The 25,496-nt window shown below is 45.3% G+C and overlaps 1 protein-coding gene across 1 annotated transcript in view; it reads left to right on the top strand.

The window, feature by feature from the left end:
• HS6ST1 (heparan sulfate 6-O-sulfotransferase 1) overlaps positions 1-25,496 on the top strand; it is a 189,233-nt gene extending 163,737 nt beyond the window's left edge. The window contains exon 2 of the mRNA XM_068201284.1: positions 20,947-25,496. Within this exon, the coding sequence (XP_068057385.1) occupies positions 20,947-21,655 (709 nt within the window). The 3' untranslated portion in view covers positions 21,656-25,496. The remainder of the gene's footprint in view (positions 1-20,946) is intronic.

Genomic DNA, 25,496 nt, shown 5'->3' with positions numbered 1-25,496 from the left:
GTGGTGGGCTGTATTTCACCCTCCACTGCCCTTCCAGGTGCAGACACCAGGCTGGAGCTGCTCCCTGTGACTCTCAGTGGTGCTGGGGCAGGGATTTACAGCAGTGCAGGTGATCCCTGAATTCCCATCCCAGCAGAGGGGAGCCCTGTTCTGTCCTGGAGTCGTGTTGTAGCGGTTTGAGGGAGCTGGAGTTGGTTTCTCTGCACGCTGCCGCTGATCCCCTGGTGCTTTATTGGCCCACAGGAGCCGCTGACAGCTTGGAAACCTAAGCCACCCTTTGTACTACTGCCAGTTACTGCTGCCATAAGGCAGATTTGGGCTCAGAGGCATTCAGGAGCTCCTCTAGCCCTGTCTGGACCTGTACCACATGTTCCTTGCCTGTAGTCAAGGATGTGCCACAGTGCCTGGGGACAGAGCAGGTTGGTGATGACTGAGTTTCAGGCATGCAAATGTTTTATACCAAATTACAGTCCCCTGAGCAATAGTTTCTGTGACATTTTGAGCCACTGGGTTATCAGTGAATGAAGACTGGTGCTGGTGGTGAGAAAAAGCCCCTGTTAGATTTGGAGGGAGGTCAGTTTTCTTCCCTGGAATCCAACCTGACAAAGCAGTTGCCCTGGAAGAGGCTCTCCGAGTTCCTCATGGTGCTCATGCACACAGGTAAATAGGTATTTTTTGGTTGAGCTGTTTATGGAAGAGCTCAGTCACTTTAGTTGGCATGTGGAAATAACCTAGTCTCATTAGTTTCATGGTTTTGTAAAGCTTCCTTTGTCCTGTACTAACTCCCTTTCCAGGTGCCTGTTCTTAGTTCCACATCATACTTGTAGTTAGCATTTGCTTATCTTTGAATCTACCTATCATGAGACACATCTGCAAGTCAGCAGCCATGAGAGTGAATACACTCTGTGTGAATTTATCACTAAATTGCATTTCACAGCTCTGTTTCAAAGGGGCAGAGACCACAGGGAGCTCTGCTGCTGCTGGGGGTGAGGGGGCTTCTGCGTGAGGGTCTCTGCATTTTTGTTTGTAGATATTTACTGTCCTTTTTCCTTCTAATTAGCACAATTCCCCTCTTTCCCTGCCACTGTGTAGTCTGGTCCACTGCACCCATGTGCTTGGAACCCTTAGGGTCATCCAAAATTCATACTATAGGAGAGAACTTGCCAGCTAAGAGAGAGAGAACTGTAACTGTGCAGGAGGCAGAGTGATAAATGAGTTTCTAGAAGGAGGCAGTGAGAGGATATTAGTTTTTAACAGCTTCTGGAAGTCCTAAAATAGAGCAGAACTGGGCCACAACTAACAGAAATGGAGACTGCTCGCTGAGGAACAGAGGCATGGCTGTTGGAGGGAAGGAGCTTTGGCAGAGGACTCCTCCCGCAGCTTTCCTGTAGTTACTGGAGTGAGTAACTTGGAGCTGGAAGGATCCTGGGCTGCCCTGCCAGAGAACTTGGAGTTAAGCAGAATGAGGTCAGCTTAATGTGCTGGAATTTTTCAGCCAGTCCAGTGGTTTTCCAGGGGCCCGAGTCAGATTTTCTGAATGCATGACTCTGGCAGTTCATACATGTTTTGGCCTTTATAACCATCAGCCACACACAGTGTAAAACCCACTTTGCCTGTGCATGTACATGTGGGAATCCCAGCCAGTAAATGCCACAAGGATGGACTGACAGACTGGTGTTTGCATGGGAGAGCACAGACTGAACTGAGACAAGCTTCTGCCAAGGCTTTTATTCTCTACCTTCTAGCTTCTTAGTGAATTAGCAGGGGAAAAGTTTGGTTTTCATGGTGCTGCTGAACAGCTGGGAGACCCCAGTGCTTCTGCCAAAGGCAATGAGATCAGCAGAGTCCCAGGTGACAAACTGGGCGCACAAGGTTGACATTGTGATAATGGCAAATAAGACACAATTCTGGGGAGAAAACAGTGGTTGGCTCCCTAAACAAGGCTTGACAATATTTTTTTTTCCCTCAAATTGTCCTTCCAAAGGATGTTTGATGCTGCATCTGTCCAGGGGATGAGATACGTATGTTTTGTGGCAATTCCTTATACCCTGATCCCTTTATCCTGCTAACAGGGTACCTGCCTGGAGCAGCCCACAGCTCTCCTCCAGCCCGCTGAAAACACAGCACAGGGTGGCTGGGGCACCTCTGAACAAACTGGTTATCCCACCTGGATTAGAGTGGAGACATAGCCTAAGGGAACTGCAGGGATACAGAAGGCAAAGTAGCTCCAGCTGATTTTCAAAAGATTTCTTTGAGCATGGATTGGGAAGGGTCCACATGTCCTCAGTTGTTGGTTTTCAACCTATTCAACTATTTTCAACCTATTCCCTGATTACAATACTTAAAAATGTTTTTCAGCCTATAAGCTTTTGCCACACAATACTACTATTATTTCTAACATCAATCACCTATTTTTTTCCCCACATAGTCCTACTACAATACATTTTTCACGATTCTATTTCCCTAAAATATCTAGTCTTTTTACAAGACATATTTTAAAACTCATTGAAACTTATTTCTAACTCAATCTCTCTCTCTACAATATCATCTCTATTCCATAGCCTTCCTAAATCAGCACACCTTATCTCAGTGTTTACATACACATATACAAGACTGCGTGATCTTTCTGTCAGGTTTTAAGAATTCTTTACATATCCATTTCTCACACTCAGTTAAACATATCTGCCCTTTTTTGCCCTAGCTGTCCCTTCCTGAGAAAGGCGTCCAAACAACATGGAGATCCACGTTCCTACTCTACCTGCAGATTATTCTTCTAAGTAAGAGTTTGGGCATAAAAGGCAGGATCAAGTGTTACAATTGTAGGCTCAATTGTTATAATGTGTAATGGTGAAATAATTTTTGTCTGCCCCTCTTCCACAGATTTTACTGGTTTTCTCTTTTACTGTGCTCTTGTCACTGCTGCTTCCCAGCAAGGGTCACCAGCAGGCTGCAAATCCTCACAGGCTTCTCCCCCCACATTTCCTCATGTGTCCTCCCCTAGCAGTTGTCACTCTTTCCTAAGAGAACTCATACACAGCATTTGCTTTGTCTTCAAGGAAAGCCTTTGGCAGACAGGCAGGTGAAGTATGATCCAAAATCCCTAAGAGCCAGTGCAGATCTTTCCTCCTCAGTGAGCTTTGGATTGTGCCCTAATGGAATGAAAACTTGGCAGAAGAATGAACAGACTAGCTGTGACTTCAGTCAGGGAAAAAGATTTCAGCAAACCAGTGGTGGCTGGAAAACCTTGAGCTGAGTGCAAGAGGCCAAGCACAGGAAGGAACAGAGAGGTCAGCACTGGTGCCCAGAAAAACACTGGTCATGACAGGAGTTCTCTGTCAGAGTTATGGGCTTGTTCAGTCAATTAAAAGTGACAATCGACCTCTGAGGTGTTCAGCTTTCAGCCTGCAGCAAGGCTGGGTGTGTTTGTAATTCACCTCTGTTAATGGTGATCATTTGAAAAATTCATCATCACATTCTCTCACATTGGAATCAGTGCAGCTTTTAAGTAAGACCTGTGAAAATCTTGTCCACAGAAAGAAAAAGAAAAGGTCAGATTATAGTGAATACATTTTTAAAAATAAAGCTTTTGGATGATGATGTATGTAGCTAACCTCACCCAAATATTCACCCCAAAAAGAACCAATCATGTCATTTGCAGCCTAACCCATCCCCTCCTGCACAAACTAGTGTTTAAAGAGAAAATGTCTAATATTTTTAATTTCCCCTCTTCAAAAAGGAAGCCCTTTCTTTTACCACCAGATTGACCTGATGGTGTACTCGAAGCTGATCTGTCTTAAGAAATTTTACAAATTTAATCTAACAAATCTAATCACAATTCATCTCAAGCTCCTCTTTTCTTGTCTTCCTTCCTTGTCCTCCCTACTCTGTCATCTGGATCATTCTGAATTTTTTCTCCCAGAATATTTTGCTACTCCTAAAGGCTTAGACAGATGAGAGTTTGTGGTTAAAGAAATTCCTTGTATTCACTGGGGATAGATGAAAGCTTATATGGAGCTATCAGTTGTCAAGGATAACTGGTAACATTCTTGTGAGGGGAAAGGGTAGCAAAAGCTATGGAAGAGTCTTTGGGTTAGAAAAATTGGAATGTGATTCATAAATCTGCCATCCATCATCTTCAGTTCCCTGTCTCAAGGCTCACAGCAGCCTTTAGAGGCTTCTTGATGATGAGGTCAGGACACAGTGCTGGGTATGGGACTTTGGCACCCAATTTCTGTCAGTGCCATCAGAAGCCTCATCTGTAAAGTTCTGTGTGTTCATGGTGATAAGGGGCACTTTGCTCTTCTATGGAAATAATCTCCATTTTCTCTGAGACCAAATGCTCTAGAAAGAGGAGAAAACACTCATGATTTCATGTAAACCCCTCACAAAATATCATTATTTTCAAGTTTACATGCACGGCAGAGGTATTGCATGAAATATGTTGGAGTTCTGCTGTAATTAACTTCAATCCCTGGTTGAATTCCAGGTTCCCATTCAGGAAAGTGATCTTACATTGTAATGGACTTGAGCATGTACTTTTTGGACTTTTGGAGCAGTGTGAAGACTAGTCCCAAAAATACAGCAATAAGGGGAATCTTCCTTTGCATTTGTAACACAGTGTAATATGTATGATGCATGTTCCCATAAATAACAAGAAAACATGGAGTTCCTCTGAGTCAGAACAAAGATATGAGACTTAGGAGAAACACATCCAGAATCACACAGCTGGAGTTGAATGACTAGAAACAGTTTTAGAATTTAAAGTTGAGTTTGAGTATCTGCAATTTCCATGCTTTTCTCTGTTTTTTTTTTTTTTCCACACTATTTTCTTGCTTTTGGTTAGTTACACTTTCTTTGGTCAATCCTGTCCTTATGTTCTTGCTTGCCAGAGGGATGGGATCAGTCTTGGAGGAGAATCTTTCTCCAGCCCCTCAGGAGCTCTCCCCTCCATGCTCTCACCTGTGAGGTATTCCCAGGCTAGTGCTCAAAAAGGGACCATTCTGAAGCTCTGATTTTGAAACCTGAATCATCCTTGGGTTCCAAACTTTTTTCAAGGCAGGTCAGCTGCCTTCTATTGGCTTTTGAAGCAAAATAAAATAGACTTTTCCAGTCCTTCAGTGGCAAAGGAGGACTAAAGTTGAGTGGGACATTGTAGTGCTGGTGCAGCCACATCTCCACTGCCTCCATTGGCATGAAGAGACACAGACAGCAGGAGAGTGTTCCTGCTCCTGTGCACATGGTCAGGGCTGCCCTGGCCAGGTGGGAAGATGCTGGGCACTTCAGGTACGTTTGCAGACAGTGAGGAACTGACTTTCACATGGCATCAAAAGCTGCAGTCTAAATCTGCTGGTTTCAAGCTGAATTCCAGCTCTTCAGCAATGCTGCAGCTTCCCAGGGGCACTCCCTACTTCTGAGAGGAAGGGGAGCAGGCCCTTCCATAGTGCAGGGGTCTCTGCCGTGGATGAGAACTAACTGCCAAGAGGAAAATCCTGAAGTGGTCCTGAAAATGTCTGAACTGACAGCTGAGACTCAGGCGTAGCTGTCGTGTCTGAAAGAGCAGTTCTGTCCTTTGATGTTCTTGTGCTTGATTACAGAGGACTGCGCAGCAAGGACAGCAGAGGCTCCAACTGGCAGAAATATTTAAAGATCTCTTGAGAAGGAAGGGTCATTATCCAGAGGAGGTGATCTTTGCAGGATGGAGGAGACCAAAACCAGGCATAGCACCTGGAGGGAGACTCGAGGAGGACAGCTACCCGTTGGATGCAGCCATAAAGAGAAATTCCTAGTTGTCTTTAATTAAGCCTCTTCTTGTCCCATCAGAGGGAAATGGGTCCCATGGCAGTAACAGAAGGGAAGTCAGTGCCTCTGCTGTTAATTTAGTGTCCTCCTGGGACAGACAGAGAATATCACTGTGCATGGTTTGGTAACAGGCATCATCCCACGCGGAGGTTCTGGCTCTTCACCGTATCTCTGAAAGTGCCCTGAGCCTCATCCAGAGGCCCTGGAGCATCCCCTGAGCAAAGAGGACAGGAACTGGGCAGGAGAAGTACCTGCTCAGCCCCAGCTGGTACCTGCTACCAAAGGTCTGTCAAGCAGTGATGGAAAAGCCATGCAGCATCTGCTTTCCAGAGGAGAGCCATGCTTGTGAGCCAGTGTGCAAGGGCTGGAATCTCTTGGTTAAAACACATGTTGCAAGAAATGAGCAAAACCTAAAGTAAACAGTTTACACAGAGGTAAAGCATCTGCTGATTGCTGCTATACCCAGGCAAAATGAGGCTCTGTTTGAAAATGGCCTCATTTTGCCCCGGTGCCTTTTTTTGTACAGTGGAATAACTGATGCCTCAACAGGCAGCAAGCTCCATTACTTATGTTTCCACTGTGCATTTTCTTTCCCAAACAATGTTTGCTGCCCCAAGAGCCTAATTATCACCTTAGAGATGTTAACAGCCTGATCATTGGAACTTGGAAAAGGTTTTGATCAAATACAAGCAAGATGTAGTTTGTATTTTGGTGCCCTGTATTCCAGGAGCAGCTGGTCTCCTGAGGTAGGAAAGTGTGGACTAAGTTAATGAATTTAAATATGCTTCTGCTAGATCTTTTAGTCATGAATGTAATTGCATCTGGTAGTCCTTTTAATTTCTAAGTATAGAGGATGTGATTGGATTTCTTTTTCCTTTTTTTTTTTTTTAATAATTTTCAAATCTGTCACTACTGTTCCTCCCTTTGTGGAATTCTCCAGAAGGACCTCCTTGTCTTCCCAGAGTGAATCTCTACTGTACTAATTATTTCACTATTAATTTTCTGCATTAGCAGACCCCTTCTGTCCCTTTCCACAGCTGCTTCTGCCTTTTTTGTGTCTGGCATAAGGAGCACACACAGGTAGTAACAGGTACACCAAGCCTGAGCATGGAGTGGGAGGAATTTACCTTTGGAATTCACCTCTGATGCACACATACCTTTCATGCCAGCTCTGGCACTTGTCTCCAGGCTGACTGGAATAACAGGATGCACAAGCATCAGCCCAGCTTTCAGAAAGATTAACAAGGGAAGTTTGAAGCCCAATATTCGTGTCCCACCAGTGACTGTGAGTGTTTCTAGTGTTTGAGCTAACTGGTAATAAAAAACATCACCAGGTTAAATGGAGCAGACAAAGGAAGCAGTGCTGGCAGTTCTGTGATGCTGAAAGCTTTCCAGATCTCTTGCTTTTGCACACATCCTCTCTTTAGGATGAAAAAAAAATGCAATACACCGAGCTGAGATCCCCCAGAGTACTGAAAGAAAGGGATTGCAATGGCCCTGCTACCTTCCAGCTCCCGTTGGCAAAATATTCAAAGAAAAGATAAATTATTATGTGAAAAGACAGGCAGGGGATTGAATGACTCAAAGCTGTGGGATATGGAGCCTCATATAACAAGATCACCAGCTCTTATTCACCCCAGGTTGGTGGTACCTGAAAGCCTCTCCAAGCTCAGCAGTTCGCCAGAGTATCTGAAAGAGCTAATGGCCCCAGCCCAGCAGATCCCAATGGGCAGAGACTTAGCACAGCATGCTCCAGGGATGTGGATTGCCACACACCTACTTCAGAATTTACCAAACACAAGAAAGTTCTTCTCTGTGATAATTGTTTTCACAGGGAGACTGAGCACATGCCTGCACTCACACTGTGGTTATTTCAGTGGAGCTGTGCTGATAAACCCTTTTTGGGAAGGAACTCACACTGGCAAGGATCCTCTGCTCCATAATTTAACCCATTTCCCCAGACAGAATAAGCCATACCCACCACCACATGGATATTGCTACCCACAACGTTTTGCTGGCATTGCTATTTGGCTGGCAGTGTTCTTTTATTATTCACTTCTCGCACTACAGCTATGCCAGCAAAACTCTTCCGTGCTACCTGAGCTTATGAGGGAGAAAACACCTGCGTACATCTTTTAAATGTGGTGTTTCTCAGTTGGGCCTGAAGCAGAGACTTAAGCAAAAGGCTCAGTCGGTGCAGAATGACAACCTCCCGAGGCAAACCCCGGTGCTGCGTGTTCTGGTGCCACATCCCCCGCAGGCAGAGGGCCCTCGGGGCCAGCAGGGAATGGCTGTGACACTGCAGGTGTAAACGCCCGGGGCAGGGGCTGCCAGAGCCTCGGGAGAAAGGCTTGGCGAGCAGAGGGTTGCCGGGGGAGGAGGCCGTGGGACGATGCCGCGGGAGGATGCCGTGGGACGATGCCGGGGGAGGATGCCGGGGGAGGATGCCGTGGGACGATGCCACGGGAGGATGCCGGGGGAGGATGCCGGGGGAGGATGCCGTGGGACGATGCCGCGGGAGGTTGCCGCGGGAGGATGCCGTGGGACGATGCCGTGGGACGATGCCGGGGGAGGATGCCGTGGGACGATGCCGCGGGACGATGCCGGGGGAGGTTGCCGCGGGAGGATGCCGGGGGAGGATGCCGCGGGAGGATGCCGTGGGACGATGCCGGGGGAGGATGCTGCGGGAGGATGCCGTGGGACGATGCCACGGGAAGATGCCGGGGGAGGTTGCCGCGGGAGGATGCTCTGTGCCGGCTCATGCCAGCAGAGGTGCGGGTGGTACCCGGCCCGTGACTTCACGGGACTCCAGGGTGGCACACGGGCATCGCTGCCGCCAGTGGAGAGGGAAACAGCCCCAGTTCCCAGTTCCCGGCAGTTAAATGGGACTCAGAGTGTAAGACACGGCAAGTCCCAGCAGAAGGGAAGTGCTGGCCAGGGGAGCTGGCTGTCCCTCCCTCCGGAGCCGGTCCATGGCAGGCAGGTGCCATCTAGTGGGAACGGGCACAGCCGGGGTCCCCCTGCGCTGCGGTGTCGGGGCTTCCCCAGGCTGCAGCAGGAGCAGCACAGTCCCACTGGGCACTTCTCGGGGTTTCTTTGGGCAGAAGGCTTTTCCGAGTAGAAAGCAGCACTTTGGGAGGTGCAGCACTTCGGGAGATGCAGCATGTGCTTTTAAGCACATAATTAATTGGGCTTACCTGCAGTAGAGCTGCAGAGGAATTTGGCAGCCTTTCTGCCAGCTGGAACACCTCTGGAGTCCTTCACATGGGAGATGAGGGAATAATGTTGGCTTGTATTTAAATAAAGTCTTTCAATTATCTGTTAATCAAAAATCAGATTCTTAAAATTACATTCAACACATTGCTGCTTTTCTGGTATTCACAAGTGCTGCTGCTAACCACAGGGCAAGGAATCCCATTAAGCACCCTTAGAAGAACCCAAGGTTTGTCAGGAAAATATCCCTTCTTCACAATGCAGGGGTGCTGTCTGTGAAATACCCACTTGATATTTCATAACTTTCTCAGCCTCACAATGCACAGGTCTGAGGGATCACCCAGCAGAGAAATCCTGAGGCTGCTGACGTTTTGTATCTCAAATGTGCATGTGAAGTCCCAAACCACGAGGCTGATTTGTGCTTCCTGTGCGTGCAGCTGAGGGGAAACGAGGGTTCCTGTGATTAGAAATAGCTTTGCTGTTCTTGCACCTCTCTCGGCAGCGCCAGGGACAGGTCACTGTCAGAGACAGGATGCTGGCTGGCCAGGACAGATCAGTGATGGATTTGGAGCAGCCCTTTCCAGCACTGCTCAGTTAATGAATTTTGCAGTCTTTGTTAGCTTCCTCAGCATGGTGATTCACTTAGGAGAGAAATTGTTTCTGTGAGCTAGACCATCACTCTGACAATTCCTGTTGGGTATGTCTGTGTGCCTGCTCCAAATGAACAGTGGCTGCTGAGGCTGGCAGGGAGCACTCCAGCTCTTTGGCATAAAACACCCACACTTTGTGCTTTGCATGTTGCATGTTCTCCTTTTCTTTAGCAAGCAGTTTTAACCAAAGTGTTAATTGCAAGCCAGCTAACGCTGCATTGTTTCCAGGCTCGAGCAAAAGGAGCTCAAACCCAGCATCAACCTACTGTTTTCAGATCAATAATTTGTGAAAAATGAATAATGATGCCCATGCAGTCTCCCGTGGTGCTGTGGGGCAGGGCTGGTGTTGCTTACAGAGAATATAATGAGCAGCCCTCTGTCTTCATGGGGCTGAGCTCCTCCTGCCCAGCCTGGCTCTGGTGGTGATTTCAAGAGCGAAATCCCAGCAATTGTTTCCTTGGGGCTGACTGGAGGCAGTGCCACATGCAGAATTTGGGCTTCTTGATGCTGGCAAGGCCTGAGATTTCACTGCACACCCTTTGATGGATTTGTTGCATAGAGCTTTCAGTAATGTCTTGATTTCCCAGGAAATGATGTGTTTCAGACAGAAGCCAGGCAGCTTGTTACTCCTGCCAGCTGGCAGGGGGGTGGGTGTGTGCATATAGATATTTGGTGTTTAATAATTGAAACTGGATGTATCAAGGTTGGCAGCATGTCTTTCAGATTTAAAGACAGGGTATTGTTAGAGGAAAATGGGATGGTTTTTTGTGCCCAAGACAAATTTTTCTTCCCCAGCTAATCTCGGTGTCTGCAGCTGCTGTGCCAATATCTCCTCCTGAAAGGCAGGGAATGAACTTCTGAACATCTGTAACAGCTACATTAAGTGGTGTGGTTTATTGTAGAATTATGGATGATGATGGCTGGGTTACTAAACTGTAAATCAATCAAAGCATTTTGATGATATTCTAGATCATGAGAAGGAGACTCATGCAGGAAGAGACAGTGATTTATTGCACCAACTGGTAACACATTCAGCCCCAGTCATTTTTATTTATCATGACTTTGAAAAGATTTCAACCCTTCATTAAAGCACATCTAAAAAAATCTGTAATGGTAATAAAATTTTGCTGTAATGAAAATTGACACTCCTGAACTGTGATTTCTGGTGATAGGAAAGTGAAGAATAAGGAACTTAAGATACACAAACTTCACACTAAATTAGTTGAACAATTGCCTTTGTTTAACTGTCTTTTACGAGCAAATGAAGGGAGCTTTTCTCTTTTCATCCTTAAATCTGTTCCTTTGAAAGCATCTCACACTATCTGTAGTTTTGAGCCATGGAACCCGGGATTTTGAATGCTTAGCAAGTCATCTATTTCCGAGGCATTAGCAACACAGACAAGGATTTATTTCAATCTCTGCATATGATTCTTTGATCTGGGGCTTACTTAAGTGCATTCCAGTGCAATTAATTAGGAAAACAGTATAAGACAGTGGCAACTCCAAGTGATCTTAAATGTAAAAGTGACTGATTAGTAGCTCTGCTTTCTTGAGGATTATCTTTTGCTGCTTAACAACATCTGCTATTCCTGAGCAAGGGAGAGTCAGTTAATTGAGGAGAGGGAGCTTTGGTGCTCTTTGTAAGCCACTAGCATGACTATTCACAAGAAAATCCATGTGGGAACCTCCCCCAGCACTGATTTTACGAAGGAGCTGGGTAAATGGGATTAGGACCAGTCCCCTACCTGATGCTGTGAGGTGTGTGGCAGGATGCAGCTCACGCTGACTGCTTTGCAGGGCAGCACTTGCTCCCTTTTCCTGGCAGCCCTGTGTGGCTTGCAGAGCTCCTTGGAATCCAGTCCTTGCACTGGACCTGCTTTCAGGGATGGATTCTGCTGCTGTTCGTATTTTCTTCCTTAGAATGTCTTGTTTCTGGATGTTGGCTAGCTGGCTGAAAGTTACAGTGTTTACTTGTATGTTCAGGATTTGTCAGAATGGTTTAAAAATCCTCTGCATCTCCATTGCGTTTCCAGAGTCTTCCTTCTCGGATCAATAAAAGTGGCAGTCCATCAGGTTTTGATTGGAACAGGATTGATCAATGAGCAGCTCAGGGGTGCAGTGCTACAGCTGCAGCTGCCTGACACAGATATTGCCTCCCTTTGCCAAGGAATTCAATTGTCCGGCACAAGCAATCAATATCTGCTCCTCTGACTACTCTTGCTCCCTTCATCTTCCTCTGTAGTTTTTTATAATTTCATCTTCTTCAAGGAGCCATATTTCCTGTCTATCTTGCTGTTGCATTTTCCTTGAATCTTTTTTGAATCTTACAGCCAGTGGAGCTCTGTGATTCACAGAAGAGAAGCTGACTTGCAGTTCAAAAGAAAATGCAAATTCTAGTCTATCTGCTTTATTTACAGCTGTTTCAAATAAATATCTTTCCATATTGCATAGTTACTTCAGCTTTGTCTTTGCTCTAGATCAACTTGCTTCTGGTTTTCTTTTTTCTGTTTGGCAATATCCCGGTCCTTTTCCCTTCTGCATCCCCAAGTGTGCAGGCATCAGATGCAGAAATAATGCTTTATCAGTTAAAGTATTCAACTGTTTTATTCCTTGCATCCACCTTGACACCTGGGGAGGCTAAATCCCTGGCATCCTCTCCCTTCCCAGGACAAAGCATGAAGCTCCAGAGATTTCTGTGCAGAACCAGTGCAGCTCAGCCCCAATGACACAGACTTGGCAGCCTGCACTGGCAGTGTGTTAGGGGACAGCACTTATTCCCTGGATCTGGAATGAGGCCCCAAATGCTTTCCACTTATCTAGTGGTGGGGTGAAAACTGTTATCCTGTGCTACATGTGCAGTGGACATTGATCTCTGGCACAGAGATGAAAAGTTCAGTGTCTCATTGCAAATGTATCATTACTCTTCAGGGATTGATTTGTTACTTGCTTGGTTCTAATGTGGTCACACACAGGAAGATACTCAAAAAAAAAAAAAAACCACGGGATATAGAACTTTTCTAGCAAATATTTTACAGTAAATACGGGTGTAATGTGTTACTGACTTCTCTGTGTTTTGTAGTGCCAAAATCAATGTAACTGAAAGTCTCTGTGACAGAACCAGTAAGTGAAGGGAGTGAAATTTTTTCTTTCAGAGAATGGCCATGTTTTTCCCTCCTGAAACTTCCTACCTTGCTGACAGCAGGGGCAATAATAGAAGCAAAGGAATGCAAAGAATAAGCACAGGTTGCAGTCCACCTTTCTGCCATCTGTTCCCTGCCAGCACTGATGTAATCCCTCTGGCACCGAAACTTCCCTCTGCCATCTGTCAGCATTCCGACGTGCTATCGATTAGGGGGGTTGCTGAGGTCACTCAGGAATCACAACAACCCTCCCAGAACTCGGGAAAGGTCCTAAATCAAAGGAATTTGATTTGTAACTTGCTGTCATTTTTGGTGCCTTGCTGCAGTAGAAGACAGCAGTCAACACTTCCTGAGCTCCTCACATGAGGAAAGTTATGGCAAAAGAAAGCGCTTGTTTATAAACGGTGCAAGTAACATAAGCTTTTAATGGGTCCTGGAGGAGCCCAAGGCTCCAGAGGGCTCTGGAATGCCTTTCTCTCCACCCCCATTTGCTCCCCTCACCCTGACCCCCACGTTTTTTTCCAAGCCTTTGTCCAATTTTCATCGTATCTGTCATTTTGAAAAATGAGCTGGTGGTTCACTCCTAAGGTTCATAGCATGCCATGTATCTTTTTTTAGATTAACTTGTTTGCAAAGAGACAGTTCAACAGGAAATTCTTGTGCTTACACAGCAGTGCAATTTTTATGAAAAGCAGAGATGTTGTTAAAACTCATTATCTGTGTCTATTCTGCTAATTGGATATACAAAAGCCGTGAGACGCGAGGACGATAGGACCACACTTGCTTCCTGGAGAAAAGCCTGTTAGTACATTGCTGACAAATCTGAACTGGGGCCGAGTGTGTAACAGTGTAGTACGAACACAGTGAGTACCAGCGTTGCACAACCCTGAGATCTGAGGTAAAAGGGCACCTCATTTCAGTTATGGAGATAAATGGAGATAGTGATCCTGAAAGTGTCCATTTCTGATGGTTTCAGAGAAATTCATGCCCAGCCATAGCTACCTTGATGCTCCATTTGATCCCAGACACAAAATGCTCCCTTGTATTACCATGCATATCAATGAGGATGGAATAGCCTGTATCATTCTGCCACTCCCAGCATGGGTGTCAAGGCTCCATGTGCCCTCCCAGCTTTGTGACAAACCAGGTCTCAAACAAACCCTGTGCCCTTGGGGCTGACTTACATCCTTTGTGCCTCCACTGCAGCTCCGCTGCCTTTGCCAGTGTATTCCAGGAGGAATCTCTATGGTACAGGAACACAATACTGTTGTAACCATTGCTTTGCAGACCTACCTTTCTTTGTAGGTCAGCTTTAAATAGAGCCACCTCACCCTGTGTGCAGGCACACAGCATTACTGCTCCTGCAGATCCCAAAATCAACTGCAGTGCTGCAGCGTGGCTGGATCAAGCCCACAGACTGACCTTTTCCTGCGTTTCATGTCTTCAGGTCTCTTCCCCACCAGTCTGGAGAAGCCTTGCAGTTGTGTTTGACTGTCTCTGGCGTTTTTAAGCCAGCCCATGCATGGCTTGGAGCACCAAAAGGGAGCTTTTGTTTAAGATTGTTTTGAGTGGATGGAGAGGTGGGTGTTTCTCCTGTGAAGTGCCTGAGCTCTTGCTTGCTCTTTTGTCGCCTTTCTCGCTGTCAGACTCTGTTCTGCTTGCACACAGCCGTGCTGTCGGCTGCACCCAGGTCCAGCACACAGGATCTCTGCTCTCCAGGCAGGCTCTGCGGTGGGATCATCTCGCTGTGGTGACAGGCTGCATCACCAGGACTGCAAAGCATTCCACATGGCCCACATTTTATAAAATGCATGGGTGAAAAGAGAGAGGTGTGGCTCTTCTCGTCTGCCTCTGGCTCCTGGAGCAGCCTGAGCATTGCTTCACGGCTGGCTCTGAGTTGGCCCATGGTGAAATCAGCCCCCAGGACGATCTCAGCCCGCAGGATGATCCTCCCTGAGTGAGGATCTGGAGGGTGAGCAGAGCCCGTGTGAGGGTTGGCTGTTGTTACATTTCCAAATGTCCTGTCTTTAATACAGCCAAGTCCCAAGAGCAGAGACCATCAGGCAAAACAAACACAATTATGCAAAACAAACCTGGTTCCCAAAGCAAGCAGTGACAGCCCCTCCTTTCCTGGCAAAGGAAATCACTGCTGAAGGTGTTTACCCAAACTGAGAGCTGGAGGATTGGGTTTGCTATTCACTTTCTTGGCTTTTGGGGTTTTGTGTTGCAATCTTTATTTAAACATAGAGGACAGAAAAGACGTTTGTTTTGTTTGTTTGTTTGGGGTTTTCTTTCTGTTCCTATGACTTTTAAAGGAATGAAGAGTTTATTGTGTGTGAAATGCAGGAAGAGTCTAAATGAACAACAGATGAGGGGAAATAGACGGAGGAAAATTGGGCTATTTGCTACAAAGGAAGTAATCATTGTACATATATTAAATTCCAATCTCTAACTGAGAATGTGCTTGTTATGCAAGAAGCCTGACTGTAAGGAAAACGGAGAACTATGTGGAGTCTTTGCAAGGTGGGGCTTTAAAAGTGGTAAGTATGGGTTTGGTAAATAAGGTAGGAGGCAGCTTTCACTGAAGCCAGTGGTGGCTGGAGACTCACCCCGAGTTTCCCATCATAGCAGAAGTTTATTCTCTGTGCAGAAAGGGGAAACTGTTCTTCATACACCTGCTATTTGCAGGTAACATTTAGTGCGACTTTATAATGATAATATAAATTCTTTCTGGACTTTCATCAGCCACATTCTCAGCTCGTCCGTCATTAGAGACACCTCCCTCACCTATACTTATGACTTACCTGTAAGTCCTTGCTGGGCCTGTTCCTTAAGGATACTCTGCTCATTTTCAGTGGAGATAACCCTTACCTGGCCATCCCCTTCGGTGTTCCAGCCACGGGAGGGTTTAGGTGATGGCAGGGGGGTGCTGAGTGCTCTGCTTCTTCTTCCCTTGGTCCCTGCAGATTAACAGCAGGGCAGGTGCACGAGTGCATTTCACTGCTGGGAGGCAAAATCAGTGGTTGTTTCAGTGATAAACTACTTACAGTGAGAGCCAGTGTAAATGGAATAAGGACTCTCACCAGGGATTTGTGGAGTGTGCGGTACATGGGCTTGACTTACAGGGATGCCTTAAATCAGCCACAAATTTGGCATTACTACATCTTTAAACAAAACACAGTGTTCCTCATTATTGCAAGATGGCAGACCCCCTGCTCAGTTCATTCAGCAAAGATATAGAATGATTTTTTAATTATTTATTTTTTCTTTTAGCGGTAGAAAAATTGTAGCCTGGGGGAATGTTGCTTTGACAGATTGGGGTTATATGGCTGAAGCTGACCTATGCAGCTTCCTTCCCCTTCCCCCTCCTGGCAGGCAGATGAAGCATTTATGATTGCAAGTGGCTAGCTGTATTTTGTCCTTTATCTGATGGAAGGCCACCACAGTAATCAAAAAGGACTTGTTACATATTTTGCTTTTCCTGGGAGGAATGCTTGAAAGCTCAGTAAAGAACCTGTAAAAATTTAAAATTAAAAAAAAAAAAAATTGGCCATGTGGGAGGAAGCATTTAAGCACAGGAAAGAACAGGGAATTGCACAGTCAAATAAGCAGTTCTTGGCAGAATTTATAGACCAGCAGCAGTAAGAAGGATGCATTGGCATGTGAAAAAGAGTGGAAATTAACTGAAGAGAAATGGTAGCATCATATTTAGAATCTGACACTTTATCAGAATTATCTTGACTGGTTATTAGCAAAAGAGAAGGAATTGAGTTTTTAGAGGAAGAAGGGTTTCATTTCCCCTTCATTAGCTGAGGAACCTGCTGACAGGAATTAAGACAGAATATTGCTAACTGGCAGCTTCAGCCATGCAAGAAAGGGTTATTTTTAACCCCAAGCTCCTCTGTGACTGCATTTGCAGCATGGCCCTGCTTAAAAACAACCAAAACTCTGCTGGCAAAACTAAAGCTGCTTTGTGCTGCTGTGTGAGAATGGGAAGGAGAGGTCTGGGTGGGAATCCTGTAGGGCAGCGGTGCCTCTGAGGCCCGTGTCATGAAAATATGCCTCCAGTTAACCATTGTCCTCTGACCTCCATCCAGGCTGAAACAGGCTTTGCATAATCGTGCAAGGAGACAGCTCCTGCTCCAAGAGATGTTATGTTTTGAATTTCCAAAACAAAGGAGGCATTGTCAGCCCTTCACACATGGGAAACAGAGGCAGGGGGAGAGAGATTTGTCTGGGGCAAACGGGCTAATTTTGACAGAATGGGCACTTCAAGTGAAGTTTCCTGAATTCATTTGTGTATTATGACAACAAGGCTGGCCTTCCTTTCTAATGCTGGATTTTGTTCTTTCTGAAACTTCAGTTCAGGTACAGCGTTGATCAAAATCATTCTTTTGTTCTGTTTAAGAAATATGCCAGGGATTCTTTCCTGGGGCACTGTGCAGCTTGCATGCAGGTCTGAGGTGAACTCTGCGGATGCCTCAGAGGTGGATCTTCAGGTGGGTTTCCATGTTGGGACTGCCAGGAGCAGCAATGTAAGAAAGGCAGAGGTGTGACTTTGTCTTCCGCTTGTCCTTGTGCCCATGGGTGTGTAGAAGGGTAGCCTCCAAGAGCAGTAATGCTGTTCTGCTCAGCCTCATGTGGGAGGAAAAATGTTACCAACTCCAGCGTCCATTTGTCTTGCTCAAGCTCGTTAAGTCCAGAAAGGCCAGTGAGATATGACACTGCATGACCAAACTGGGGCTTTTTTATGAGGCACTATTGAGTGGAACCATCTGGGCTAGGAGAAGACCACACTTCTGAAATGAGCCTTTAGGAACGCTAAAGTTAAGTGGCTGTCTGAGACACCCTGCTGAATGAAGGGCACTCACAGCTGCATGGGGTTTATGGGTTTATTTTATCTCTGATGACAAAAAAAAAGTACTAGTCATGTGGTTCCTCATGAATTTCAAGCCACTGTTAAAAAGTGGCCTTGCCTGTGTTCTCAGCCATGCTGGAACAGAGTTCCCCCAGCTTGCTGACTGCTCATGGACAATGATTTACAGTTACCTAATTTTTCTCTAAACTTAAAGGCAATCCCAAGTTACACTCCAAGAACAGAAACTTCAGTATCCTAAGTTCCTGAGGGAACACTTGCACAGTCATCCCTCCAATACCCACGTGGCTCACCCCTGTGGCTCCTGAGGTCTCAGTCCCTTGGAAGGTGTACTGCTCACTTGCCTGAGGCTGAGGAAATCTGCTCCTCAGAAACCAACACCTTTCCAGAAGGCTAAATACAAATTTGGGAGTATGACTTTCACTGTGTCAATGGTGCATCTCAACTTAGGCAGTTAAAACTGTTCTTTTGTTTTAAAGTCTCTGTTTAGTTTTGTTCGTTAGGGTTGTTGTTTGGTTGATTTGGATTTTTTATTTTGTTACGGGTTTTTTTGTTGTTGGGATTTTTTTTGTTTGTTTGGGGTTTGGGGGGGGGGTTTAAAATTTTTTTTTATGCCCATTGGGGCAGCTTCCTTAAGTACTTCCAGGGGCCTGGTTCCAGTTTCCAAAGATAAATCTGATTTCTGTGTTAGGAGGCGAACTCTTTTCTATGTGACAGACCTGGAAGGGGGCAAATTGGATTCAGTAGAATTGCTAAAATTGTAACCTATTTCCTGTGCTTCTTGTTCATTGAGATGAATCTTTGAAAAAGATCGCTCATGGTAAAATATTCACCATGGTATCACATCAACTAAGGTAATAGCTCTTATAGTGCAGATGTAAAGAAAGAAGTTCTCTCTCCTTAAACTTTCTCCAGTCCATGTCCTGTTCAATGTCTCTGTTTCAATGGGCTCCAGAAACTTTGCATGATATTTATTAATCTGATTTACTAACAGTCTCCTAAAGTTTAAACAGAGACACAGAGAGAAGATAAGCTGGACTCAGCCTTGCAGGAATCAGATTCATGCCAACTCTGCCACTTCTATTTGACTTTATGCACATCATTTAATATTTGTGGTTCCCCTGTCTGCCAAAAGCAGATGCCAATTCTTCCCTTTTTTTCCCTATCCGTACTTGTACAGGTGGCATGTTTGGAGAGGAATCAGCTCCTCCTTTGTCTGTGGTTACCTCACACACAAACGAGTCCCTGATCTTAGGGATCAGGGAGAAGCAACCTTCTAGTTGCTTCTGTAGCCACAAAATAATAAATGGCTTCGACCAGCTCAGTGAAAAATGCAACCTTTGGATTACATCAGTGAAAATAAAAATCCTCTGCAGTTCACAAGTCAAAAACTGCTGATAGTGTTTAGCGCCACTGTCTGTCATGGAACATCTGGCATTCATCACTGCTTTCCTTTTCTTTCCACTGCTGTATTTTATCCCATCTATTGGAGGTTTCTTAGCTCAGTCTGTATAAATTATGGCTGCCTCTCAGTCAAGGTAGTGGAATCACTACAGGCTTGCAAGGTAAAGGAAGGAAAAAGAGGTAGGCTTTTTTAAGTCTTTAAAAGAAAATGTTTGCTCCCCTTTTTCTCCCTGTCCCTGTACACAGACAGTACTGGACAGTATTACTGGACAGTGAGATACTCTTGCTATTGAAGAGAGATGGAACAGTTTCCAAAAATAACAAATGTCTGTACCAGCCCTAGTTACGAAGGCAGAAAGCAGGAGAGGAATTGGAGCTGGAGTGGACACCCGCTGCCATTGTTGGAAAGACCAAAATTGAAGGGCTTTGGAACAGCCCTTCTGCAGGTTTACAATGAGTTAGGAAAGCAAACATTACTTAATATGAGACTTCCTGGGCAACAGCTTTGATGTATTATTTAAAATTAAATTGCTCTTATTGCAGAAATTTAAGTTATTACTAGGAAGAATAATTCTGAAAGTGCTAGGAAAACACGGGTCTGTTAAAATTGGATAAAACAGAATACTTTTGGTTTTTTTTCCTCAAAAAACTGTTCACTGCCATCTCAGTGGCCATGCCATTCGGTGTCCCTGAACAGTGCTGGCAAGGCAGTGAGCCCTAGCAGCATTCTGAAGATGCATTTCTGATGGGCACATGAATCCTCCACCACCCTTGTGTGAAACACTCCCAGCTGCGTGTGTGTGTTGCCTGCCAAAGCCAGATGCTTCCGTGTGTGCTCAGTGTCACAGCCCCGTGCCCTGCAAGCACATGCCAGCTTTAGGAACTAGAGAAGGTATTTCCTCCTTCTGGAAACACAAAGACACCTCAGTCCCACACAGCTGGCAGTTAGGGAAGAAAAGCCCATTTCCCTCTGTGTGGAGAGGGCTGTTGCACACTGCCATCTCTGTCAATCCCAGAACTTCATGGGCTGAAGCCAGAGGGTCTCTGTTAGAGACAGCTGTCATGTTTTCAGTTCCAGGGACAGCTTGTATTGTTGAGGACTTCATTGTACTTAGAACTGCAAGAACGCCCCGTGTCATTATGTGTGTTCTTCCTGGTTGTCTTGCTTTTCACTTCTATTTAGTCTCGTGTCAAAAGTGTGTCTGAAGTTTGTTTGATTTAATACCAGGTTGACTGAAATGGGAATAAATTATTGCTGGTTGTCAGCTCAGCCTTCTCTTTCTGCAAAGCATATTGCATTCCTGATTTCCCATTGTTTTTCATTTATGTTCCTGTGGTTTTATCCTGCTACTCACTGCAGACTCCCAGGTTTCAGCTCGGCAGCCACATCAATCCAGCAGTGGGTGTCCCGGTCAGCATCTGCATGGAGTGGAGGTGACAGGCCCAGCTCACCAAGAGAGGGGCTGCTGGGCTGTCCTTCAGAGCAGGTCCTGGCTGGCACAGCAGGCACACAGTGCTTGGTGGGAAAGGCCAGGCAGTGCCAGGAGCCACAGTTGCTCTCTGAAGTCAATGAACAGGTTCAGTCCTGGTGATTTGTTCTGACTTTGTAGTCTGTTGCTAGCAGTGGACATCCTGGTGAAGGTGCTACTACTTGGCAAGGCTGAAATGAGAAACACGGGTCTAATGTTGCACAAATGGCTGCGCACGAGATATTGCAGGAAAAAACTGCCCACAAGTACAGTGGGATGGATGATGTGATGTTGATTTACTCTCAGTTTTTTGCTGTCTGCACTAGCTCTCTGCCTGCCAAGCATCTGTCCCCTTGCTAGCAGAATACTTATTCTGTTTTCTCTTCTTCTTGTAGAAAATTTTACTACATCACGCTGCTGAGAGACCCCGTATCTCGTTACCTCAGCGAATGGCGTCACGTCCAGCGAGGAGCTACTTGGAAGACCTCCTTGCACATGTGTGATGGCAGGACACCAACTCCTGAAGAGCTGCCCTCGTGCTACGAGGGCACGGACTGGTCGGGCTGCACGCTGCAGGAGTTCATGGACTGCCCGTACAACTTGGCCAACAACCGCCAAGTGAGGATGTTGGCTGACTTGAGCCTGGTGGGCTGCTACAACATGTCCTTCATCCCAGAGAACAAGCGAGCGCAGATCCTGCTGGAGAGCGCCAAAAAGAACCTCAAAGACATGGCCTTCTTCGGCCTGACAGAGTTCCAGAGAAAGACTCAGTACCTGTTTGAGAGAACTTTTAACCTGAAATTCATCCGGCCCTTCATGCAGTACAACAGCACGCGGGCGGGCGGGGTGGAGGTGGACAACGACACCATCCGCCGGATCGAGGAGCTCAATGACTTGGACATGCAGCTCTATGACTATGCAAAGGACCTCTTCCAACAGCGCTACCAGTACAAGCGGCAGCTGGAGAGGATGGAGCAGAGGATAAAGAACCGGGAGGAGAGGCTCCTCCACCGGTCCAACGAAGCGCTTCCCAAGGAAGAGACCGAAGAGCAAGGACGTTTGCCCACTGAGGACTACATGAGCCATATTATAGAGAAGTGGTAGCCTAGGCAGACTTTTATATTAATGATATTCTAGGGTTTCCATATAAGAGATCGTGGAAGTAAAAATGACAAAAAAAAAAACCTGACAAAAAATATTTTATTTAAAAACAAGTCTGTAAAACAGAAGATAGATTGCTTCCTTAAGCATAGGGTCTTTTTACTGTTTCTTACAAGACCGATGAGATTCTTAAAAAAAAACAATAAATACATAAAAATAAAAAAAGGGTCAACATGCTAATGCAGAGATAAAAAATGCACAAATGCAGTTACCCACGCATAAGGCCAAATATAGAAGAATGTTTCTTATCCTCACGATTTTAACTCAAATGGCAGAATTAGGATTTTTAAAAATCTGTTTATCCCTTGAGCCTAATGATCTAAAGATACATAATTTAAAAACAAGGAAACAGGGGTTTTCTTTTGTGGGGGAGGTGGGATGGGAATTGCACTGTTTGTCAGTAACTGATAATGGTGACTAAGTTGAGGATGGGCCATCCTGTCAGGCTGGGATCTGAGCACACAGGCAGTCACAGCATTTCAGCTGGCAGCCACTGCCAGAAAGTAGAGCACCATAAAAAAAAAAAAAAAAGAAAACCAGTCAGAGGATGAGAAACATTAAAGCAAATTGACTATGGCCTGGGAAAAGTACTTAGCACAGTGGTTCTGATTCATTGCACTGGTGTCACATAAACATATGCAGCTTCATCACAAAAATAATAGGGAATTCGTACACAAAACGCCCAGATTTGTTTCCCAGACAGGTCCCAAAGCAAGTTAAAAGCCAACCATGGACTCAAACCTGCATTCACATGTCCTGTCAGCTTATACCACTACCACTCAAGCCACTATCAGTGTTGTGTGTTAACAGCGCACAAAAACCCTATCCTACATACTACAAAAAAAAAAAAAAGTAGGAGAATTTAATTACTCCTTCATAAATCCACACAAAATTCAGACCCTGCAAAGCATAAGTCACTAATGGGAATGTGACGAGGGGATGATTTTGTTTTGTTTGTTGCTATGTGAAATACTGACCCAGAATAAGCATACAGACCTTCCCTAGCTGTATTATTTCAGTTATTTTTACTTGCTTTTATCAAGAGGTAATGGGCATCAGCCTGCTTCCAGTGAAGTCACTAGAACTGATATAAGTGGGAACAGGATGGGGCTCTCTTCCAGAGCTGTGAAAATTTCTGACTATGGGTCTAAATTAATTATGAGACAGTGCACATTGTCTTTTGGCAGGGTGCCTGTTCTGCAGCCCTTACTTTAAATGAACAAGCTGTGTTCATAAAACTGGAAAGGGGAATCAGGGATAGTGTTTTTTTAGTCTCAGACCACTCTCAAAGCAGAACTCTTCCAGTGCTGTTTTTTAGGGCCTCATGTAAGTTTAATCCTCCAGTGTGGGGACAGTCTAACCAAGTTCTGCTTACTGACTTTTGAGTCATAGAACAACAATGACTTCTCTAATTCCTCTTTCCACTCACCAATTTAAAATATGGCTTATTTTTTTGCTGTTGCAAGCACTTCTTTGTTTGGCTGGAAGCATGGAAATGAAGCAGTTTTTGCCTGGTTCATGTCTCGCTCCGTTATTACTCAGCCTGTAAGACCTGAACCAGCTATTGTTTAGGGTAAACTCTAAACCAAATGGAATATGATTTTGATTTTCAAAGGCCACTTTAACTGCAAATCAAATATGCCATTGAAATCACTGGAGGAGAGGCAGAGAGCTGATGCACTCAACTTTAGCATGTCATTTTTACAGCATCCCTTTCCCATCACACAAATCCACTGATGTGCTGCTTGGTTTGGATTTTAATTCTTTCTCTGCCTCTGTGCACTGTTGCCAGCAGCTTCAAGTTCAGACTGAGTTTTGCAAAGGAGGGGCTTCTGTGGGGGTACACCTTGCTTTTGGAGACATTTTACTCCTGAAGAGTAAAGGCAGCTAAAAGCTTGAGAAGAGAAAACACAAAGAGCACTTAGAGCTCAAACACAGTTCTGTTACAGCCCTGAGTCAAAGTCCCCCAGAGTCAGAGGAGGTGTTTCCTGTTGATTTCAGGTGGATTTTGGTCAGGTCTGATCCTGCTGCTGCAAAGTGCACAAGCACACTCTCACCTGGCTGCAGGCACAGCAGGACACTGTCAGCCACACATTTGGTGGTACCAGTATGTGCTGGTGCTGTCCATGTCTTTAAGGCTGTGCCAGTGCTTCTGCCACAGAATGGCTCCTGTTCCCAGAAATGTGTAGCCTGGCCATAAGCATTTCCTCCTGGGTGAAAATTGGGAAGCAAAATGAAGCAATATTTGGTGGTTGGCTTGGGGGAAGAGAAGGTATTACAAGTCCATTTGTTCATCTCTGAATTCCAAGACTGGGAGAAGCTATGCTTGCTGGTTGCCAGCACTTTCACATATTGCTGTAACTGCAGAAAACATTTGTACTTTAAAAATGCAACTTTGCAGGCTGTTAACCCACAAAACCAGCACATGAGATATGAAAAGCAGCTGTTCCACAGGCACACTTTCCACCTTTCCCCAAAAGCTTTTCAGGGTGTGTCCCTTGTCGTGGATCCATAACACACAAGGGGTTCCTGCAGCTAATCCCTGTTTGTGTCTCACTGCTGGGACTGTAGGATTCAGACCAGTGTTGTGATTAGGCTGTCTGCCTGAGCTGTTCCTGTGTTACAGGCTCTGAGTAACCAGATGGATGCTAATGAATCTGTCTGCAGGGTTGTCTAAATCAGAAGCAGCCTCTGGCCTTAGAAGCATGTCAGGAGAAGACCTTGCTCCAACATTTTCTTTGTAATGTATTGCATTAACAAGAAAAAGAAATGAAATTATATTGAAAACTGTCTTTAGTTAACAGTTTCGTTTCAACCACAAAAGGAAGGCTGACCTCAGTACTGAGGCAGAAGTTTCTAGATTTAAATCCTGCACCCATGCAAATGCCTCAGTTTTGCCACCTCTACACTGGGAGTAACGAATTCACGGACTCCAAAGGGGTACTCCAAGGTATGAAAAGTATAGGGCACTTTGAAACAGATTCTGAGTAATGGAAATGAACAGAATCGCCCCAAAGCCATCCCTCACCCTGGCTGCTATGCTGCTCTGCTTCTGGCTGTTAATTTAAGTGCTGTGTACCAGAACATGGGTTGCAGGACATACCTGGCACTGTCTTCTTCCTTTAGTGGGTGCAAGGGAACTTTTTTAACATAATGTGAATGTAGTTTTTTGTGATTTATATGTACCACACTTTGAAGTGGTACTGTTCTTTTCTTTTTAGGACTGATATTTTGATGCTACAGTAACATGAAAAGTGTGTGTGTAGTTTTAAAATGAATGGAGAACAACAGCTTTAAGGCACTCTGGCAGAAGTTGTGGCCAGATAGTAGATTCTTGTTCAATATTTGCCCCTTTCTTCCAAAATGTTTTTCCTGTGACTTCCAGACACACCAAGAGCTTCTTCAGTACATGAAGTGTTTCCTCAGGGGGTCTGTCAGTGCATCATGATCCAGGTCAGGTTAGGAGGGTGCTGGGAGCAGTGCAGGCAGGTGCAGGATTGGACTTCTCTCTTAGGGACTTTGTGACTTCTTAGAGCTAAGAACTCAATTTGCTTTTAGTCACCTAAACAGTGTAAACATCACTGCTTGCTGAGTGTTCTTGCTGAAGAAAACATTTTCTTGCTGGTTTGTCTCATTCCAGTTAGCTCTGTTGAAGGAGTTTGCCTGATCTAAAGTTTCCCAGACAGTCAGGTGCCACCTTGTACCCTATCCAGGTCACAAAATGCAGGATTGACTGGTAAGGTTGCCAGCCCAGGCTGTCACAGGGTACAAAGTCATAAACAAA

The sequence above is a fragment of the Anomalospiza imberbis genome, chromosome 10, assembly GCF_031753505.1.
Source record: "Anomalospiza imberbis isolate Cuckoo-Finch-1a 21T00152 chromosome 10, ASM3175350v1, whole genome shotgun sequence".
NCBI classification, from domain to species: Eukaryota; Metazoa; Chordata; class Aves; order Passeriformes; family Viduidae; genus Anomalospiza; species Anomalospiza imberbis.
Note: the sequence above shows the minus strand (reverse complement) of the source record. Positions and strands in the feature narration are given on the sequence as shown.